The 22,263-nt window shown below is 38.0% G+C and overlaps 1 protein-coding gene across 5 annotated transcripts in view; it reads right to left on the bottom strand.

Annotated features, from left to right (window-relative positions):
* Positions 1 to 22,263, bottom strand: part of LMBR1 (limb development membrane protein 1) — a 146,648-nt gene that overhangs the window by 21,523 nt on the left and 102,862 nt on the right. For 4 of the 5 annotated variants that reach the window (XM_081284649.1, XM_081284650.1, XM_081284651.1 and 1 more), the window contains 6 exons: positions 16,430 to 16,510; positions 11,825 to 11,901; positions 11,162 to 11,239; positions 8,366 to 8,439; positions 8,038 to 8,128; positions 6,745 to 6,811 (listed from right to left, as the gene is read on the bottom strand). In XM_081284649.1, the coding sequence (XP_081140775.1) occupies positions 6,745 to 6,811; positions 8,038 to 8,128; positions 8,366 to 8,439; positions 11,162 to 11,239; positions 11,825 to 11,901; positions 16,430 to 16,510 (468 nt within the window). The remainder of the gene's footprint in view (positions 1 to 6,744; positions 6,812 to 8,037; positions 8,129 to 8,365; positions 8,440 to 11,161; positions 11,240 to 11,824; positions 11,902 to 16,429; positions 16,511 to 22,263) is intronic. The other variant, XR_014020883.1, reaches the window with a different exon arrangement.

Genomic DNA, 22,263 nt, shown 5'->3' on the forward strand with positions numbered 1-22,263 from the left:
CACATGTTGGACCACCACCACCTCTGGCCAGCCCCAGCACCCATGCATCACTCTGAGTGAAACCCTGCACCCATCGACACCTGCCTCTTGAACCACGCATGTGCTTTCTGTCTCCGTGAATTCTCCTATGCAGGACTTTTCATCTAAACAAAATCATACCCTGTGTGGCCTTTTGTGTCAGGCTTACTTGATTCAGCATAATGTTTTCAAGGCTCATCCATACTGTACCATGTATCAATCAGTAAGTCATCCCATCTTGTTGTTTTTAATTGTGGTAAAAGGTACATAACACAAGGTTTAGCAGTTTAACCACTGTTCATGCACAGTTCAGTGGTATTAATGGTATTTACATTTTTGTACAACCTCATCATCATCCACTGCCAGAACCGGCAAGTCTGAAACTCTGAACCCATAAATGACGACTCCTCTCTTCTCCCTCCAGCACCTGGAAACTACCATCCTCCTTTCTCTGTGCACGAGATGAGTCAGGTGCCTCTTGTAAGTGGAATCTCACAGCCTTTGTCCTTGTGATGACTAGCTTGCTTCACTTAGAAATTATTCCTTCTTAGGGCTGAGTAATGTTTCATTGTATGGGTAGGCCATGATTATCCACTCAGCTGATGATGGAAACTTTAGCTACCTCCACATTTGGCTATTGTTATAAGGGCTTTTTAAAATAATAAAATCTTAGTCAAACCAGTTTAGAACATGGAAATAAAGACAAGCAGTTAAAATCAGCATACTACAGTGACACAACCACATCCATGTTTATAGCATCTCAAGTCACAATAGGTAAGCTATGGAATTAACCTAAGTGCTTGTGGTACAAATACACAATGGACTATTACTCAGCCATAAAGAAGAAAGAAATTATGGCATTCGCCGGTAAATGGATTGAACTGGAAACTGTCATGCTAAGCGAAATAAGCCAATCCCCAAAAAACAACCAAAGGCCAAATGTTCTCTCTGATATGTGGATGCTGACTCACAATAGGCCAGGGTGGAGGGAGGAAGAAGTGATTTACCAGATTAAACAGGGCAGAGTGAAGGAAGTAAGGGGGGATGGGAACAGGAAAAACAGTACAATGAATTGGACATTACTTTCCTATGTTCCTATCATGTACCACCACAAAAATGGGAAGTTATTCTCTCTCTCTCTCTCTCTCTCTCTCTCTCTCTCTATATATATATATATATATATATATATATATATATATATATATATATATAATACTGTCATGTATAACTAAGAAAGAACAAATTTTAAAATTTTTTTAAATTGCTTCTGGGAGAATAAAAGAAGCAGGATAGAATCAGGACAACTGGAATGTCTTGGTTCATCTACTCTGAGAACACAGCCCACCTCAACAAGAAGCAGCACTCACATCACAAATGCTTACTGACCAATGCTGTGAAAGATAAAAAGATGCAAGAAACAGGGCCTTGTCCTTGAAGTAATGTAAAGATTCTTGAGAAACTCAGGAGGCATGACACAAGGTTTAAAATACAAGAGTTTAAGCCACCTTCCCACACAATACAGGATTTGACTGGCCTCAGAGAGTGCAGAAGACTGGACAGATACAGAAAGGTCAGGGGAGAAGGCCACAAGAGCCCTCCAGCCAAAGCCTGGGAATGGAAAATGCATCTGTAGTCCTCAGAACAACCTTCATGATGACTACACGCTGCCAGGGTGCTCTGTTCACCTGAGAAGGTAGTTCAATTTAGCAGTCAGGTGAACTTGAAGACAAGCCAGAGCCAACCAAGGAAAACTCGAGTCAGAGTCCAAGAAAGAACTAATTTGCAAAAAAGTGAATGCCTTAGCCTTGCAACGCGGAAGGCAGCTGTCTATCCTCCTGGAGAAACTCTCCAGAAAGGGCCTCTGCGACACCTCCCAATCACACTTTCTCACTGTGGGAGAAATTAAATTGCAAAACTAAATACTTTCTTAGTTCTTCTGGTTTGGCTTAGTGTCTTCTTACTCCACCCTTCTCAAAAGAAAAAAAAAAAAAAAGGAAAAGGAAAGAAAGGAAGGAAGGGAGGGAGGAGGGAGGGAGGGAGGGAGGGAGGAAGGGAGGATACCTGCTTATAATCCACGACACTCCTTTCAAGGATGAACTATTAAGAGAAAGTCACATACAGCTCTCTGCTTTCCACACTATCAAACTCTTCACTTTTCCAAGAGAAACATGGGGAGGAAGATGAAACCTAGTACTGCTACTGAATATCACTGCAAGATGGCAGAGGAGCCTGCCAAAACTCTTAAGGTTCTGATTTGGCCTTTTGGATAGAAGTGTTCCAAAGACTGAATTCAGAGACAAGCACAACAGGCTCTGATTTAGAAAGGACCAGTATGGGATGGCAGTGGAACCCTGCTTGGAGCAGAGCTGGGCTCCTCTGCCTAGCTTAGGGGTGGGTGGTAAGCTGAAGGTTTGGAAGTGGGAACAAGTGATGTGTTGTAGTAGGTGCACAGCAGCAAAGCTAGAGGAGAAGGAGAAAAGAAGGCCTTGGTGCTCAGAAATAAAGAAGTGGTGGGGGAGGGCCAAGGTTACAAACAGCAAATGCCAGATTAATTAAGATAAAATCAGAATCCACAAGAGTAGACAATTAGGAGGTCACCAGTAACCTACACATAGAGATAGTCACATGTTTGGGTTTGAAATTCAGTTTCAGATGACTGAGTTCTGATAGAGTAAATTATTTCAAAATCTTTTCTTCTTTTAACTCCCACTGGGCAGCACACAAAGTCAAGAGCCATCAAAGGGAACAAGAATGCTAATAAAAGAATTAGAAACAAAGTCACATCCAGGTGAGAGTTAAAATTTCCTGCAGAGAACACACTCACACCCACATTTACAAGATAATATTTGAAAAGCTATAAACCAAAATGGTTTCTGGAAACTAGGGACTAGGATTCAAACTGGTGGTCTGAAGCCATTCTAGCCTGAACCCTCATTGTAACTGTCTAGTTTTAACTAATACTTTAACTGTAACATTTTTAAAATTACCTCTTCAGGTTCCTTCTAGCTAAATGATCTGGGATTATTTTCATATAAAATTTATTTTATTTTATAGCAAACTAAGGTATCTGAGTATCAACAGATGGCTAAGTCTAGATTCATCTGAACAATGTGTCATTTTCTCAGACCATTTTTCATCTCCCTAAATCAGTGTAGTATCAAAAACACAATAAGGAGACACAGGGAACATGACTTTCCAGGGAGTTATCATTAGTTGCCCCCTTAGACATTTGACACAAAATATTTCTTTAAATTTTTTTTTTAGTTGTTGATGGACCTTTATTTTTATTTACTTCTTTATATGTGGTGCTGGGAATTGAATGCAGTGCCTCACACGTACAAGGCAAGCACTCTACCACTGAACTACAACTCAGCCCCATAAACAAAATACTTCTAAGAATTCTTTATTCTTAAAAATCCTAACTATATATACAAACTTATAGTTTGCTATAAAAACATTAATAATCAAAAGTTAATTAATTCCACTCACTCATTATTTTCTATAATATATCTGAATATAACTAAGTCATTCAATATTTTTTGCTGAGAAACTTTCAATATGGGTCTTGAAATTACTTTTATATCAATATCATAATTTGCCCTTGCTAAGCATCTGTAAAAGGATCATTTATTTCCATTTTACAGAGAGAAATGAAGAGGTATATCTGAGGGCAAATATTAGTAACATATTAAAAAAAACTCATATAAAGCCTTCTCCAAAAAAGACCACTTTTTAACAAGAGCCCTTCATCAGAGAATAAGAGAGTAATCCACTGTGTTTCCTTTATGGGTGACAGACTGCATGGACCTGGATGAGAAACATGTAGAAATACTAAAAATAAATTCAACTTCATTTGAAATTATATTTTTATCAAAATGCCAAAAAACACTTTTTTAAAAAATCTGTATTATGGACTTTGCATATTTTATGCAAGAAAGACCATCTAGAATAAAGATAAAATTAAAATATTTCTGAAGCAAAAATTAGCGAAAGCATTTCAAATACTGTTATCTGCATTTGAGAAAAATTTCTCCATCATTAGAAATTTCAAAATGAAGAGCAATGAAAAGATGTCAACCTTTCATTGTTTTCTTGATTAAGCAAAATGAAGAGCATGACAGCAATCATACGAAATCTATTCTTAAGGAATTCACTGCAACATCTAAACTTGAAATAGTTATAGAGAAGTTGAGACATCTCTAGATGACCAATTTGATCCTGTTCTGTTTGTACCCCGTTTGCAACCATCTCCTCTTACCACTTGGAGAGTTCATTAAAGTAAACAGTAAACCCTTTACTAAAGGTAACAGATATCAAATGACCCCACAAACCCAATTTGGATTCTTCAAAACTAAAGTCTAAATGTTCAACAAAATAATGTTTTGGAACACTGGCATGGCTCAAAACTTTAGAAGGGCTTTAAAGAGTTCAAACACAAAATTTTAAGAAGAGTCTTTGTACTTCCTATGGGCAATAAAACTATCATTAATTTTGACTGAAGTACCTGGTCAAAACATTCCTTTTTACCTGGTCAAAACATTCCTTGCCACTTAATTCTTTGTGGCATGTGACATCCTTATTAAATTTATTGGTGACTTTACCTAAATAGTACAAAATTTTCTTCATTCAAATATTAACAAGCTTTAAATGTTAAAAGGAATTCTTTAATAAATGTATTATTTCACATTATGAACTTAAAGCTTTAATTTATAATGCCTATAATAAAACAGTAATAGAATTCAGCAATTTTTTCAAAAGAGAAAAACACCCACAGAACATTTTTCACTTTTGAAGCAAAAATATCGCCAAATTAATCTTACTAGGTTTGATGTATTTTCAATTTCCAATTAAAATTACAGTCTTCACTAGAAAATTATTGGAATAAGAGGGAAAATGCACGATTCAGTTAAATTATGATTCTCCTTGTTACTGTCTCTCTTATGTCACCTAAGTGATGAGACACTGCTGGCTGATCCTGCAGGAGCAAATGAGACCACCACGTAAGGTCAGATTTCCTTGTGAGAGGCGAGGAGAAAAGAGTGGAAAATTTCACAGCTTGGAATTTGATTGTTAAGTACGTCCTCTATTCTAGTCTTATAAGCTTTTCAGCTAGTAAATTGAAATCCTGCTATACACTAGGATAATATTCATGACAATTCTCTATATTTTACCTTCTTAAAATCAAAGACTCAATTCTAAAGAGTTAATAGAGGAATTACAAAGTAACTCTCTAGTTTGCATTTCCCATAATACTAAAATAAAGCTTTATCTTTTAGTCTAGAAATTTGCTTTAACACTGTGAAAAGCCTCTGTGCATCTGTTTAGCGTATCTACTCCTTTTCATCTGTGCAGTGCCACTGGGCATAGACTGCACTGCCGAGCGGGCTGACACCTTGCAAAGCGCCACATGACTCACTGTACCCTAATGCACTCCATTAATCCTGTTTGGACAGCTGGGCCCCGGCATTTGTTAGCTGCATCTTAATTGTTCCATCTTTCTTTTCTCCTTTTTATTTATCTCTATGGAAAACTACTCAGGAATTTAATTTGTCAGGCCTCAAAAAGTGAATTTTGCCCTGCTTTTTTTTTTCTTTGTGTTAAAACTATATTCAGTCTGTAATTTTCTTCATAAAATCAGTATCTATTAATAATGAGCAACTAATCTTAAGTAACAGAGCACAGTACATAAGCTTTCTAAATGTTTAAATGGCAAGGTGGCTGTCATATCACCAAAATTATTTGATGGACTAAGTAAATGGGTTTCCAGTGGTCCCTTTACGTGTCCACTTTACACTTTCTATTAAAAAAATGAAGTCTTCATAAAAATCATGAAGATAACTACAAAGCCCCCACTTTCATGCACAGCCTGCACTGCTGATAGCCATTAGCCTTGAATCAATAATGGAGGCAACATGACAGCTAAAGCAGAAGAAACCCAGAGGCACTACAGTTGTTGCAGAGCGCGTTGCTGAAGTTACTGATGTTTCTATAATCATTAGTTTCCTAAGTTAAAACCTGAATCTAGAAAATTATACAAAATGGTCCAATAGAAAGTTTTGTTTGAAATAATACCTAGGCAAGAACTGAACCTCTATAATTAATATTTTATATAGAAGGTCAAATGACCTTTCAGTGACAAAGTAGAAATCTGTTTTACTTTTAAAAGATGATCAGAATCCTCTGTATAATGACAAACTAAGGAAATGATCTGATTGACAGGCAGAGAGAGACTGAGGACCAAGGACGTCCTTGGAACAAGCATATGCTCCCAGAAACTGCATCATGCATATTTTTCAACTCTACTCTCATGAATACAAAGCAGCTTAAAATGAGTTTACAATTTTCCAGTTTTTTAAACTACATACTAAATTTTACATTCAAAAAAAGACATTAGTTTAATATTTTCTAGATGAAAATGTTTTTTTAAAGACAGTTTCCTCACTGGAAGATTCAAAAGTTGTGAATGTGGTGGGGGCTGGGAAGGGGGGGAGTCTATTGTTTGGAGAAGAAACACTTTAAATTTTTTTTTTTAATGGTTTTTATTTGATGAAAGTGTTTGTCTTGGTATGGCCAAGTACAGAACTAAAGGTATAACAATGTAGGAAGAAACATTATATTTTAAAGGTGATCTTTTTAAAAGAGTTGAAAAAATAAAAGTTAAAAAGGTTTAGTAACAGTATCTTTAAGAAAAAAGGTTTTAAATGAACATTTCTCATTTAAACTCACCCAGAGTTCTTGACATCACAGGTAGAGCAGAGCTCAAGACTAAGATTGATACACAATTACCAATGATCTGTGAGGAGAGATCAGAAAGAATACTGGGCAACCAGGCAGCAGGATGACAGTGCACCACCCACCCTGTGGGTCACTGCCGCACTCAGCCAGCTTCTGAGCGATGTTGACTGCTCAGGACAGAACTGCGAGAATAAAACTGTGAATTCTATAAAATATTCACAGTACCTGGCACACACACACACAGTCATGGAACACTCATGTCACTTTTCACTTAGACAATATACTTCACATTATTGGTATGATTGCCAATTTCAAAAAGCTTTGCTTGTCAAATATAAAAGAATATATTTGATTCTTACTATATTTTTAAAACCAGACTACTGTTCAAGTTCTCTTATATAAGATCTACTTCTCTTTAAGATCTAATTTTAAAAGTGTCTGCTATTAAACATCTGAACTTAGTCACTCGTTTTCAAGGTGTCCTAGGCTATTTGTTCACATTTAATAAGAGGAGCGAAATGTTTATTAATACTTACGATCATTTAAACTAGATACTAGATTTTAAAAAACCCTCAACTACTGACTTTAAAGAAGCTGTAACACTATATATGTGTGTAAATGTGTGTGTGTGTGTATGTGTGTGTGTGTGTGTAATATATCTTCTCCTTTTTAAATAAGTTAAAAATAAGAAACATACGATGGAAGAAAAAAGTAAGCCAGCAACTCTTATTAGTCATTCTTTGTCAGCCTGTGGGAACATTTTCCAGAGATTCAATCACTATATAAGATAACAGCCTTTATTATGAAGGCAATGACATATTGTACAAAGTCAAATTAACCTCAGACTACAAAATGTTTCTGAATAAAACTCTTCTGACTTACTTTAATTATTCAAATTTGAGATACTTTGTCTCTACTACTTGTAGCAACTAAGTTCTTCAGATTTCAGACAAGCTCCCAGAAGTAGAGTTAGTACAATCAAAGTTACTCATTAGCAATACGTTTTCTTTATAGGCAAAAGAGTCCTTTCAGGACCCTTCTATAGCAGTGAACAAGCTCTGCAGTTCTGTGCATTTACAAGTGAATGGACCCCATCCAAATCAAACAGAGCTCATCCTTTTCCCACTCACTCAGCATTCTGAAAATCTTCCCGCTTGTGTTTACGTAGCTTGCAAACCAACACCTATCACAGCAGATGAACCATTCGGAGCAATTACTAAATAAAACAATCCGTTTGTCTTGTAAGGCAAAAGAGGGCCACAGTTGCCTCAGACTTTACCTTACCTTTGTCATAGTTGTGTCATCCTTCCTGGGTGTAAAGTTTCCAAAAAATCGGAGACTATAGAAACCAACAACAGAAGACACCATAAGATAGCTGTGAGAATCAAGGAAAACTCTTCAGAAGAATGCGAGTTTCCATGAGTTCTCAGCAACCTCCCAAAGGTCTTAAGGCCCACAGCAAAAACAAAACAAAACAAAACACCACTTTGAGTGCTTGGGGAAGACTGACCTGTTTTCTCTTCCAGACAAGTGTCTTAGTAAATTACCACTGTCCCAGAAACTAGACAGAAAACTTGTTAACAGACAGAAAATTCAGTTAAAGAAAGGATACAAAATCAAAATGATTTCAAGTGCAGCTCCCACAAAACCAAATGTAGAAAGAGAGGCATTTCCTATTCCAGGCCCCTGGAAGAGGAAAAAAAAAAAAAAATTCAGAATCCACTGACACCACTATATTTAGTTTTCCTAAAATCGTTGTTTCACAAACATTAGACAGTTGAAACTAAGAATGTTTAATACCTTGAAATAACATGTAGGCTTTCAAAGGCCAATGAAACATGACATCAGACTGAATTCATCAACAAATTCAGCTACCATGTTAACAACTTTAACAAGCTCAAAAAAAAAAAATCTGATTTACCTCAAATGTACTTTAATGTACTTGCCAAAATGATATTATACTTACTGTTAAAAAGTGTAGCAATTTGCTACTTGAGAAAATAGATCTTAAATATTCTTGGGATAAATGTTTTACAAATAGAATGTTACAATAGGGATAGAAAATATACTCATCTGAAGGCTGAGGCAACATGCAGAATTACACAAATTAATTGTGTCAGAGTTAAGCTAAGCTTAGAAAGAAAGTGGATGCCTATCCTATTTCCCTTCCCCAAATCTTCCTTAGAAACTCAGAGTTACAAAAAATGTAACTTAACACAGATTGTTAAAAAGCAATGCATCATTTTTCCCTAAATGTCACATCTATTTCAAAACCTAGAACTTAAAAAAAAAAAAATCAAACCAGACAAAATATATTAATTTAATGAGCCCTGACAGGCAAAATATAATTCCCTAGTAAAGTGCAAACAATATTTTCAAATCTTACAACTAAATATTAAAGGAATGATCTGCATATGAATTACTGTTCTACTAGTCAGCTTATATAACACCACCAGAGATAAGAATGTGTAGTCAGACTAATAAAAAATAAGCCAATAAATATTATCATACACATTATATATCCACTCAATTTTGCCAACAAATGTAAGAGTAGCTATGAAAATCTCAGATATAAACAAAGGGAAAGGAATTTGTCAATTTCTTGCCAATATTTTGAAGACAAAAAGAATGATGTCAATAGAAAATGATTGGATTTAGAACATGCTACCCCAAAACCTGACACCTCGGTATTTGAGAAGACCTACAAAGATCACTCTCTGACCTCCCAAAGTTCTCTGAAGCAGACCATGGGACCCTTATTGTGGGGAGGGACAAAGAGAGGACCCTAGGTTTTCTCTAACCCCAGATACCAGGAGAATTCCCCTCTCTGAAGACAAAGGACACACCAAGTAAACCATACCCTCTTAGGGCCACCACTCCACTGACCAATCTGCTTCAAACCTCAGAATAAAGACAGAGGGTTCCCTGTTTCTCTGAGTCTTCACTTCTGAAGGCTCCTGTGTCACATAAAACTTATGTTAAATAAATATGTTCACTTTTCTCTCATTGATCTCTTTTGATATAGAGACCTCTCATGAACCGTATGCTGGGTGAGGAAAAGACACTTTACTCCCCTGCAAATCCATGTTGACTAAAATGGAAAATATTTTTGGAATACTCCATTTTAAGAGAAAGCTATAGCAGGATTAAGATGAACTAATTTATCTGTACAACATACAGGAAGCCCTTAAAGGTACATGCCACTCTCTAATATCCACTCAGGGGGGTAGTATAAAAATGTGCCACAGAGCTTGGGACTTACTTTGTCTTGATGGCATATTAAAATGGATTAAAGAGTCAACGGGCAGTCAATACAGGAATGACTTCCTGGTCAACCCATGGTTTCAGAGATACAAAGCCAAGGCTAAGATGGAGAAGGAGTACCATCTTGTTTATTGTGCAGAATGAGGCACCTGGGAAGTCGGTAGGTTTGCACAACTAAGTATGGCGATGGCAGTGGCAGATGGCACAAGGTCCCAAGCAGGCTGGTGGTTGAGTGAATCAAGAAAATGGCTAAAGAAATCGGTCTTTGAAAGAACAGGGGATCTTTTTCTGAAACTGAAGGGAAGGAATTAAGACAGACACTGGCTTGTTCCTATGAGAGACAAGGATATGTCATCTGGGTCAGAGAGGGATCAGTGATATCATGAATCTGGCTATGGGGAATGCAAAAGCTGGTGACTTGGGAAAAATAAAATAAAATTTCAAAATTTAAATGCCACTTTAAGGATTCAAACTTTTGTAGTAATATATAAAAAAGAATAGCAAATATGAATACATCAGGATAACTATAGTACATATGAATAATATATTCAAAGAGGTTCATCAATACAATTAAATAACATCATCGATTTTTAAATCAGGAAAAAAGTTAATTCATGAAAAGAAATACTTTTATCCAGTAACTGTTATAGTTTCACAAAATGTATGATACAGTTAAAGTATAAGTCCCTATAGCTGTATATTTAGATCTTTGAAAAATCCAGTGAGTGGACAGGGGATGCAGCTCAGTGGCAGAGTGCTTGCCTAGCATGCCTGAGGCCCTGGGTTAAAAAAAAAAAAATCCAATGAGTCTAACAGGTATACTCTTTATACATCACTATTTTAGAGCATGCATTTTCTTAAAGAATCACCAATAGGAATTTCAGTAAAACCAAGTTTAACTCTGATACCAGAGTTTAAAGAGAACTCTGTAACCTGAAAAAAAGGACAACTCAAAGTAAAAAAAAAAAAAAAAAAAAATTAGAGAAATCAATATTTATAAAAACACTGTTTGAAAACGCTTTCCATAAAGAAAGTCATACAACTTGACCTCACAGAAAGGCAAATGTTTTCATTCACTTACTGAAAACACTCAGGTCTATACACAGAACACATTTGCAAAAGAGAGGAAAGCACTTTACTGTACCCTTGCTCCCTTCGGCATTGCTGTTTCATCAACCAGCAGACAGAGAATATTACAGGCCACCAGTAGGACCGAGATAGCCTGCAACACAAAGATTGGGCTGGGTCAGCTCTTGGTTCCAACATGCAGATGATAAGTCTACAGGACCAAATGCATGCTCCAGAACTGAGGGAAAGCAGCCAAGACCAAATTCCACAAACAAAGCAGATGACGTATAAATGCTCCAGGGTAAATTCTTTAAAATTCTGCAAATTATTATGATTTCAAAGCTTATGACAAAAGATAATGAGATAGACCATTCACTAAGTAGTCTCACCAATTGGAAACCCACAACTCTACAGATCTCAGACATGTAAAGTATCAACAGAATTAATTTCACAATGCAATTTTCATATCCTTTCAGCAAGTTTAAACTAGGGTTTCTACAACATCTTGTTTTCTCAAATGAGACAAAAGTCTGAATTTCCTCAGGAAACAGACAATTGAGGACTTTTTCTAATTGGCATTAGCTTCCATCTTTGCTCTAACAAAGGTATAAACGCATTTTAATCTTGTTCAATAGAAAATCTTGTTCACTAGAAACCATTTAGCTGAAAGCTACAATACTCAAAGGCTAAAGTAAATAAAATATAATATGCTTTACGAAGAATGAAAATAAATTCTTACTGTCTCAATAAGAAGTAAAATCATAACAGCGGGATACACCAGATTTCTTTCCCATGCTGAAGCCTTTTTTCGCCTCTCTATTAGAAGGAAAAAACAAGACAAAAATTTCAGAAATTTCTAAATATTATCTCCAGATTTATATTTTCATCCCATCATGATATTAGCAGTATACATTATTTTTTCCCACTTTGAAAAGCATAAATTACTTTCAATTTTCCTTCATAAATTACAAAAATCAGAGTTTTAACATCAGTTTGTGCCAGGCGCAGTGGCGTACACATATAATCCCAAAGGCTAGGGAAGCTGAGGCAGGAGGATCCCAAGTTCAAAGCCAGCCTCAGCAAAAGTGAGGCGCTAAGCAACTCAGTGAGACCCTGTCTCTAAATAAAATAAAGACAGAGCTGGATATGTAGTCCAGTGGTTAAGTGCCCCTTAGGTCAATCCCTGGTACAAAAAAAAAAAAAAAAAAAAAAAAAACAATCAGTTCACTGTGTTAAACAGCTCAATTCTGGGAGGCCTAAATTTTATCCCTGTAAAGACAATTCCATTTTTATGTAAACATACTGTAAATATACAGCTTACTTGAAATACAGAAAGCTTTGCATTTGGTATAGATATACATACTGACATAGACATACCCTTGAATGAGTACAATAACATACATAAACTTTCCTCTAGCCTCAGGGACACTCCCAGCTTTCTGAAGGCTAGAAGTAGACACCCATGGCTAGATACCAAGGACACCATGAACTATACCAGTCCCCCTGCCAAGAACACCTGGACAAAGGAAATTCCACTTTTAAAGCATCTGCATTAAGACACCAGAAAGCTACCCAGATAGGAGAATTAGGAGCCAATATTCTCTGAATTGTGTGCAGGTGAGCCCCCCATGTACACCACTTTATCCCAAAGGTGTTTTCCAATAAGCAGCTGGCATGGACCCGAGACTCAGAGATCAAGCAGAAATCAGTAGTCAGGAGACAACGAAGTTAAAGCAAAACTCTCAGAAAACTCAACAGGGCCAGGGAGACAAACCCTGGAGTTTGGGGCTACCAGGGCAGCCAGAATTTGAGATGCCACCATTATAGAGAGAAAGGAAGGGTAATGAAGAGAACCTGACATGCAGACCCACTCTCCCAGAAAGCCTCAGTAGCCAAGAGACTGTGGAGAGCAGAAGGATGGAGCCCTGGCTGGAAGCCCAGCAAAGCTCTGCTGGCTCAAGTTTCTTGAGAAGCAAGCTAGAGTTCATTAAAAAAGCCTGATCAAAATAGCCAGGTTTTCAGTGAGGACCAATGAAATGCCATAACCCAGGATCAAGGTCACGCTGGAAACACACCAGCCCAGAAGGACTAAGCTGTTATGTCTCACTCTACTGCCCACCAGAGGCCAAAGTGAAACTGCTCAGAAAGAAGAAAACAGCATTCAATTTCTATGATTCTGTTAGAAAAGTCTAGCTTTGAGTCAAACATGTCCAGAAGGCAGGATAAAGAGGAAGACAGACCCTCAGTTGGTCCACTTATGGACTTATCAGAAAGAGGCCTGAAATGATTGATAGGTTCAATAAGGTAAGTGACAAAATGGAAAATTTCACAAGTAAGTTTGAACCAATAAAAATAACCAAATATGAATTCTAGAACTAGAAAAAAACTATAACAAAAATTAAGAGTTCAACAGATAGTTTGGAATAGTTATGGCATAGCTGAAAAGATGGTGAAATAGAAAACAAGACTTGCAGAAAGTATCACAGTTGAAACATGGAAATGAAAAAGGAGGGACATATGGACAAGAATAAGAGTGACAATGTCTGCCATGTATATAACTGAGAGAATGAGGCAGAAACAGTGTTTGGTGAGATGATGACCAATAATTCTCCCAAGTGGGTGAAGGACATCAAGCCACAGTCATGAAGGCACAGACATCTTAAGAACCATAATCAAGAAACCAAAAAAATGCATACACATGAAACAAACAAACAAAAATCTGAGCACATCAATGTAAAACAGCTAAACAAAGACAAAAAGGAAATATTTAAAGCCCTTCGAAAACCAACAATATGACTTTAAACCAGAAACCAGAAGACACTGGGATGACATCTCCACAATGCAGAAAAGTAACAAATAAGAATTCTCCATTCTGTTAAAAAATGCCCTACAAAGTGAATGTTTCCAGACAAACAGAAACTGAAAGAATCACTGCAGGACACATGTACTAAGTGAAATTCCAAAGAGTGTTTCCAAGCAGAAGCTAGAAGGGCCCTGCAATCACAGAATGGAACATGTGATGAGAACACCAATGGAACACCATGTCCATCCACTACATTGGTACACATTTAAAAGTTCTACATTGTCAAGTGTTAGCAAGGATGGGGACAATAGGGAATCCTACTATGCCTAGAAGGAATGCAAAATAATGCAAATACTTAGGAAAGAACTTAGCATTTATCTACAAAAGTGAATATACTTAAGTACAATGTAATTCACTTCTAGAGTGTGTCCTGAAAAAAACATACACTAAAAGACACGCACAAAAATGCTTAAACAACATTATTCTTAAAACCAAAATACTGGAAACATATCTGAAATCCATCCACAGTAAAATGACTAAGATAACTTGAGGCAATATAATATTACTTACAGAAATTAAAATGAACATATCTGATTTTGAAAACCTAATTCTGGACTTTTGAGGATGGAATGACAGGGCACGGATTTGCCATCCAGCCTGAAAGAATTAAGAACCAGAAAGAACCCATATTTGAAATGACAGTTTTCAAGACAGTAGACTTCTTATTGGGGCAGGACAGTGATCCCTGAAGAAGGGAAACAAAGAGTATAAGTCTGTTTGACCAACCTTCTTGTGAGTCCCCAGACCATGGCACAGGGAAGATGAACCCAAGGAGAGATCTGCTCATTCCTGAGCAGAAGACCTGAGGGGACCAAACCTGCTGCCGCATACAGAGCACCGTCCCTGAGAGGAGACTGCAACACAGGCAAAGAACGCCCAGGGCCTGCAAAGGGCCAGTCATGTGCTCAGTAATGATCAGATCAGACACGTCAGGAAACACTCCACACAAAAGTCGGAGGGAACAGAACTTGGCAATCAGCAAGGGCCAAGAACAGTGGCTGCCTAAGAGGCAGGGGACAATCAGCCCTGAATGTGGTAAAGCTCTCATCTGGCCTCATAAGGCTTCACACCAAGACACAGTAACATCACATGGTTTACAAGTGAATTTGCTGCTCTCCAAAACAAAACGCCTCACTTCTGGAAGTAACAAAAATGGCACCCAAGCCAGGCGAGGTGGTGCACAGCTGTAATCCCAGTGGCTTGGGAGGCCGAGGCGGAAGGATGGCAAGTTCAAGCCTCAACAAAAGCGAGGTATTAAGCAATGCAGTGAGACCCTGTCTCTAATAAAATACAAAATAGGACTGGGGGTGTGGCTCAGTGGTCAAGTGCCCCTGAGCTCAATCCCCAATATCCCCCCAAAAAACAGCACCCCCAAAATTTTCAAATCAAAAACTACCAAGCATACAAAGAAGCACAAAATACTACCAATAATGAGGAAGAAAATCAATCCAAACTTTTCAAGAATCAACACAAATGTTAGACTTATCAAACAAAAACATTCCAAGTGGTGTCATGATTATGTTCCTTATTTTCATAAAGGTGGAAGACAGAGATTGAAATATTAATTAGAGGTGTGAAAGATACCAGACCCAAAGAGAACTTATAGAAATGAAAACTGCACTCTCTGATGCAAATTATAAATCCTAGTAACTGGGAATAGAAACACACATGGGTCAGACATGCAGAAGGCAGGTCAGACCTGTAGAATAAAGATTAGTGAAAGGACAGTCAAAGACCGTCAAAAATGAAACAAAAAGAAAAGAGATAAAAAAGCACAGAAGCATCCTCAAGCTATGGGCTAATCTACACATAACTTGAGCTCCTGATAAAAGGGTAGGGAGACAAGGAAAAATATATTTGCAGAAGTTAACAGCCAACAATTCTCCAAATTAGATGAAAAGTACAAATTCCCAGATCTGAGAGACTCAATAAATCCAAAGAATACAGCGCACTGAAAGGCTCATCATAAGCAGATTGCCCAAAATTAACAGTTAAGGAGGTATCCTAATAGCAGATACATTAAAAAGATATATTAAAAGATAAATATGGCCTGGGGCTGGGGCTCAGTGGTAGAGCACTTGCCTACCATGCATGAGGCACTGAGTTCAATCCTCAGCACCACATAAAAACAAAAGATATTGTGCCCACCTATAACTAAAAAATAAATATTAAAAAAGATAAGTATTACAGATTATTTATCATAAATAATGTAAATGAGAAGACAGAAGAGTAACACCTTTGAGAATTAGCATCTTTGAAAGTTATTAGTATATACACACAAAAAAGTGAGTGAATATATAACTGTCCTCTTCCCAAACGAAAAGACAGTCTTTACTAATGACTTCACACAGAAAGTTCTAACATAATCTAAAGATTTTGCAAATTTTCTAGTATTTCAGACTATACCAAAGAAAGGTCTTTAAAGACAATACATAAGAAAGGTCTTTAAAGATCAATACATAAGAAAAAGAAGTACAGTACCTAGTTTTGTCTTAAGGGCCTTTACATTTTCAAGTTCCTGTTCCAAGTCCATTATGTTGTATTCCACCGATGAAGACAGACCTACCCAAAGCAAAAATATTTAGAAGTATAACAACAGAACCCTTAGCACATTAGAACATTACTGCAAATCCTGATAATTGGGAATAAAAACAAATGTTGCTGTGATTTATAAAAAGCACATTCACATCTTTATTATTTAAGACATCCAGGTTCTTCTTGATTAAAAATGTTTCCTAACATACTAACCACCTGATAAATAATGGCTATTATTATGATTCATTAAAACAACCTGCATCAGGCTGTTTCATAGTGGGTAGGTAGGGGGAGCATGGGAGGAATAGATGAACTCTAGATAGGGAAAGGGTTGAGAGGGGAAGGGAGGAGGCATAGGGTTAGAAATGATAGTAGAATAAGATGGACATCATTATCCAAAGTACATGTACAAATGGTGTGAATATACTTTGTATACAACCAGAGATATGAAAAACTGTGTTCTATATATGTAATATGAATTGTAATGCATTCTGCTGTCCTATTATAACAAATCAGAATAAAAAGAAGAAGAAATACATTTCAAAAGAAAAAAAATGTTTCCTAGAAAATTTCTTAAGTTGATAAAATTCTTACTTGATCTATTATTAATCTTTTCTTAATTGTAAGAGCATCACATGCTTACTGTTGTACCAAGTGGGAAAGAACCAAGGTCTCCTCCTCTCCCTTCACCTCCTTAGTGACCACCATCACCAGCACAGCTGACGCTTCCTTACCTTTCTTCACTTTTGCGCTTAGCTTTCATCATATATTGTTGTGCATTTTATATTAATAGGACCAAATAAGATGCTTGACTTGACCGTTTGCTGTCCTTTTCAATGCTACATCCAAGTTGACACATAGGGCCAACTCCACAATAGCTGAATAACATTCCATAATAGGAATGTTATTCCATAATAGGAATGTACTACAATTCTAGTCAAAATTATTCCATTTGTGAATATTCAGGTTTTCTTCATTTTTTGCCACTACAAACAATGTTGTAATAAAAATTATCATTGCACATCCAGTATGTTTTGATTCTATTATTTTTGTATGACAAGTTCTCTAAATTCATATCAGAGTCAAAGGTGTGAGCATTTAGTTTTATTAGATATTTAAAGGTTACATTGCCAAAATAGTGTCATTTACTGTAATAATTTAATTTACTGTAACAGTTTATATTTCCATCAATAACTTTTGAAAGTACCTGTTTTCTAGTCTCTTCCCCAGCACTGGAAGTGATGGGTGACAAGTACCTTCCCTCTGCTACTTAACACGTCCTTTCCTTGATGTGACTGACCACATTTCCACCTGGGCATCCCCCTACTCAGGTCTTCTGCTGCTTTCTCTAATGGTTTGCACATAATATGTCCCTATTCTTGTTGATTTATCTTTTAAACTCTGCGACAGATAAGTTAAAATCCCCAGCACACCTGTGCTTTGGTCAGATTTCCTCAGTTCTGCAGAAGCTTCTCCTCATGAACCTGTATTAGCTGCTGAGGTTTCTCTTTGTTGTCATACCTATCACTGCTGCATCTTCATTATGAATCACACCTTTTACCACTTCATGTGACCCCCATCTGCAATGCTTTATAACTAAAATTCTATTTTATGGCCTTAAATTCTAATCTTTTTTATTTGTCTTGCTTGCATATTCACATACCTACACACACACACACACACACACACACACACGCCTTTCATTTTAAACGTTTTCTTTTATCCAATCGAAACTTATTTGAGGTTTAAAACCCACATCATTGGTTATTGTAACTGAAATTGATTCCCTAGTTAAAACGGAAAAGGAACTCATGAGATATAGCAAGAAACTTGCCAGTGAGGCAAACAGAGGACACCAGGCAGCTGGAAGCGTCAGCGCAGGACCATCAGGATCTCCCTCCACGGTCACTGCAAGAGGAATCTGCCCAACCACTTTCAGTCTTTAAGCTGTTGGGGTCAGGAATGAAAGCCCACAGGGCAAGTGCCCTAAGGACAGGGCTCAGAGTGACCCTTGAGCAAGTGTCCTAAGGACAGGGCTCAGATGACCCTTGAAGATTCAGTTCCTTGGCTAGAAGAGGTGGAGAACTTTGAAAAGCAATCCCACAGATCTTATCTAATGGGAAAACTCAAAGTCAAAGTTAGGTGCTTTCCTGGAAGAAAGGGCAAATGGAGCCTGCAGCCAACATGAGGAACGCATGTTGAAGGACCCAGCCTGACTGGGCCTGCTCTGTAACAGTGGAATTCAGGTGGTTTACATCCTTAAGATCTGATTCTGCCTTTAGAATAACTCGACGTGGCAGTCGGTACACTTCCATTTCCACCTTCCTCACTGTACACATCACTGTAACAACAGAAATGCTACCCACTGCTTGCCCCTGTAGAAAACTATGATCAGCTTTCCTTTCTTTTTTAACATTCTTCTACCCCCAGAATTAGAAATTATTTTTCATTTACTTATTAGTTTTCTATGTATTTATCACCAATTCAAACTTTGCACCAATAGTCTCTATTTTCTCCTGGGTTTTATATTCTTTGGAATTTCATTATCTTGACAGAGCTTTTCCTAGAGTCTGGGACTTGCCCGCTCCGGAGACTGCTGCCCCTGCCAGGTGCACATGGTCATCTAGGGCTGCCCTTCTTGCAAGGCCCATCCTCTCCCCCTCACTTAGGTGGTGCGTGTCCTCCAGTGGCTTGCTGAGAACAGATGAATGGGAGGAAAATCACATGAGACTGCACAAACGGGAATACCTTTCTCTCGCCATTTGGTTAAATACAGAGTTGGGTGTGTACTGGGCTAAAACTTTTCTTTCAGAGTTCTGAAGCCACTGCTACGTTAAGAAGCCTGCTGCTGTTCTTATTCCTGCCCCTTTGTGTGTCTTATGAGTCGTGCTTGTGAGTCCCACTGTGAAGTACACAGCATCCGAGTTCCCGGTGTTCTTGCTGTGAGTCCATCTTCATATGTGCTGTTCAGTGCAAGACGAGCCCTCCCTCTGGATCTCCAAACTCATGTCCCTCAAACTGAACATTTTCTTGATTTTGTTTTTTTTCTGCACTATTCCTTCTCTTCTCCCTATCTGGAATTCCTGCTAGCCATATATCAGATCTCCTGAAGTAGCTCTCTAATATTAACTCTCCTATTTTCCCTATTTTTGTAATTTTGACCAATTTCCTGGAACAGTTTTTCTTTATTGTTCAATATTCTGAGTATGCTATTGTTTCTAATTTTCAAGAATCCCTTCCTGCTTACAAGATTCCTTTCTCAAGAATACAATCCCTGTCCCTAGGGATATGAAGAGGGAGTTTATGATGAGCTGTTCTTCTCCCATGCATATTCTGTCCCCCAAGTGGTCTTGTTTGCTGTGCCACAGAGAGGCTTTCCTCACACAGTCTGGTGAACCTCATTTGTCTGTTCCTGTTTAAGAATGAAGCAACAGGTCTGGGGCTGGGGCGCAGTGGCAGAGCACTTGCCTAACACAGGTGAGGCACTGGGTTTGATTCTCAGCACCACATAAAAAATAAATAAAGGTTAAATTCTTTATTTAAATAAATAATGAAGCAACAAAAATGCCAATTTGAAGCTCAAGACTCTGTGGATTGGACTGACAATGGTGACACTTCCTGTAGAATCACCTAGCTAACAGCTTATTGCTGGATGTGTAGCGCTTTCCTCCTAGACAAGACAGATCCTCAGCTAAGACCCTCCTTCTCTCCCTACAGGACTGAAGCCTGGCTGTCTAGGTGAGGACAGGGAGCCTGTGCATCTCATCCGTGGCACTCCCACCCTCACTGTACTGGGCTAAGACCTGCCCTCTGTTACCCTCAGAGTAACACTCACTCCTCTCCTCAGGAGGGAGACAGGTGCCTGGAACCTTGCTCAGAGGGAGATGATGTGGGACTGAGACCCCTTCCCAATAGGCTTTTCAAGCAGCCCTCCTCACTGAGCTCTCACTACTCCGCTTGGTGGTGCCACCCTTTGAGACTCTGGGGGAGACTAGCATATAGACCAAACACACCTGGCTTAGGAGTCAGCTTTCTTGATTCTGCTAAATTGGCTTTTTCCAAAATTCTCTCAGGTCTGCTATATTCCAAAATTTTATTATAGTTTTCTTCTCTCAATTTTTCACCCCTGTAAGTGTATGCTTCTCTGAACCTAGCGTTCCTATCTGTGAAACTGGGTGTATCTATTAGGAAGCTCACCACTAAATAAGAAAATTCAGAGTAGCTTAAAAGTAAGGAAATAAGTTCACATAATTAGCAGCTTGGAACATAGAGCAAGCTTCCAAGTGAGTTTTCCAGCAGCTCAACAGTGACATCAAGGGACTAAATTGTGCCACCCACATTTTGGCTGAGAGACTGGTGATCTTTCTCCTTTCATTTAACTCTATAATTTCTATTTTGCTGTTTTTTTCCTCTTTCCCCAGCTAGTGGGATTCCTGTTTATCGCCCCCCCTACCCCCCCGCCCCCGTGTTAGGCACTTCAAGGTCACTTTCCCATTCTCATTCCATTCCATATCCACACAACGCTCTCTAACTCCACAGGGACGCTTTCTAGGAAAAGCTCATGACTGTTTCATCTCATCATCACTCACTGCTCCCCACTCATCTCCCCAACTCCTTGATCTTGCTGAGGTTGTTTAACAAGATCAAGGAGTTGGAGAGATGAGTAGGGAGCAGTGACTGATGCTTTAAAAATATTTAGCTTAATAGCCAGGTGTAGTGACACAGGCCTGTGATCTCAGCAACTCAGGAAGCTGAGGCAGGAAGATCACAAGTTGGAGGCCAGCCCCAACAACTTAGTGAGACCATGTTTCAAAATAAAAACACAAAAATGGCTGGGGATGTGGTGGAGCACCCCTGGGTTAAATCTCCAGGACCTCTACAAAAAGAGACTTAGCTTAAGACTATTACTAGGGGGCTGGGGTTGTGGCTCAGTGATAGAGTGCTTGCCCAGGCACTACTGGGTTCTATTCTCAGCATCACATATAAATGAATAAAATGAAAAGGTCCATTGATAGTCTTTTTTTAAAAAATATTTTTAGCTATTAGTAAATTGTTGCTTCAGTATGAAAGTTAGAAAAGTGCCTCGCACAGATTAACTACTCACTACACAGATGTGAAATGAATAAGCATTGCTTTTTTGCCTTAAGAGATGAATGGAATCTTTGATATATGTGAGTTCTTAGAAGTAGTCTTTACCACCACCCCCCCCCCAACTGTGGATGCTGTTCACTGATCCTTAGCAGGCTGCAAATGTCAAGTCTGACGTTGACCTGGTTTTACTTTGTAATTTTTCTATGTGAAAGTTTAAGACCCCCTGGCCCCAAGTCAATATTTTTGAAATTCAGGAATCTTGTAAGATAAAGCTGGATCTTTTAGATTTATTGTTTGGGGACGGGGGTGTGGCTCAGTGGTAGAGCATTTACCTAGAAGGTGCGAGACTCTGAGTTCAATTCCCAACATTGCTTGCATAAATAGTGATAACTATATTTTACTTTTTATCCCAATTCTTCATAAATTATACAGTACTATAATTAACACTCAATTAGCCTCTGTATTCCATTAGTATAATTCCAAACTACATGCCATTTCCTACACTTGTAAAGAACTATTATTCCAGTAACCAATACAAGGCCAGAAAAAAATAACCTGATGATTGTTCACCAGAATAGATGATATTTCCATTGCCAATCTGAAACTAAATGAAAAGACATACATGACTACCTTATGAGTCCACCTAAAAAAGCTCAATGCAAATGTCTAGGCCAGTCATTGTATGATTT

The sequence above is a fragment of the Spermophilus citellus genome (genome assembly GCF_964194105.1).
Source record: "Spermophilus citellus genome assembly, chromosome: 3".
Taxonomy (NCBI): Eukaryota; Metazoa; Chordata; class Mammalia; order Rodentia; family Sciuridae; genus Spermophilus; species Spermophilus citellus.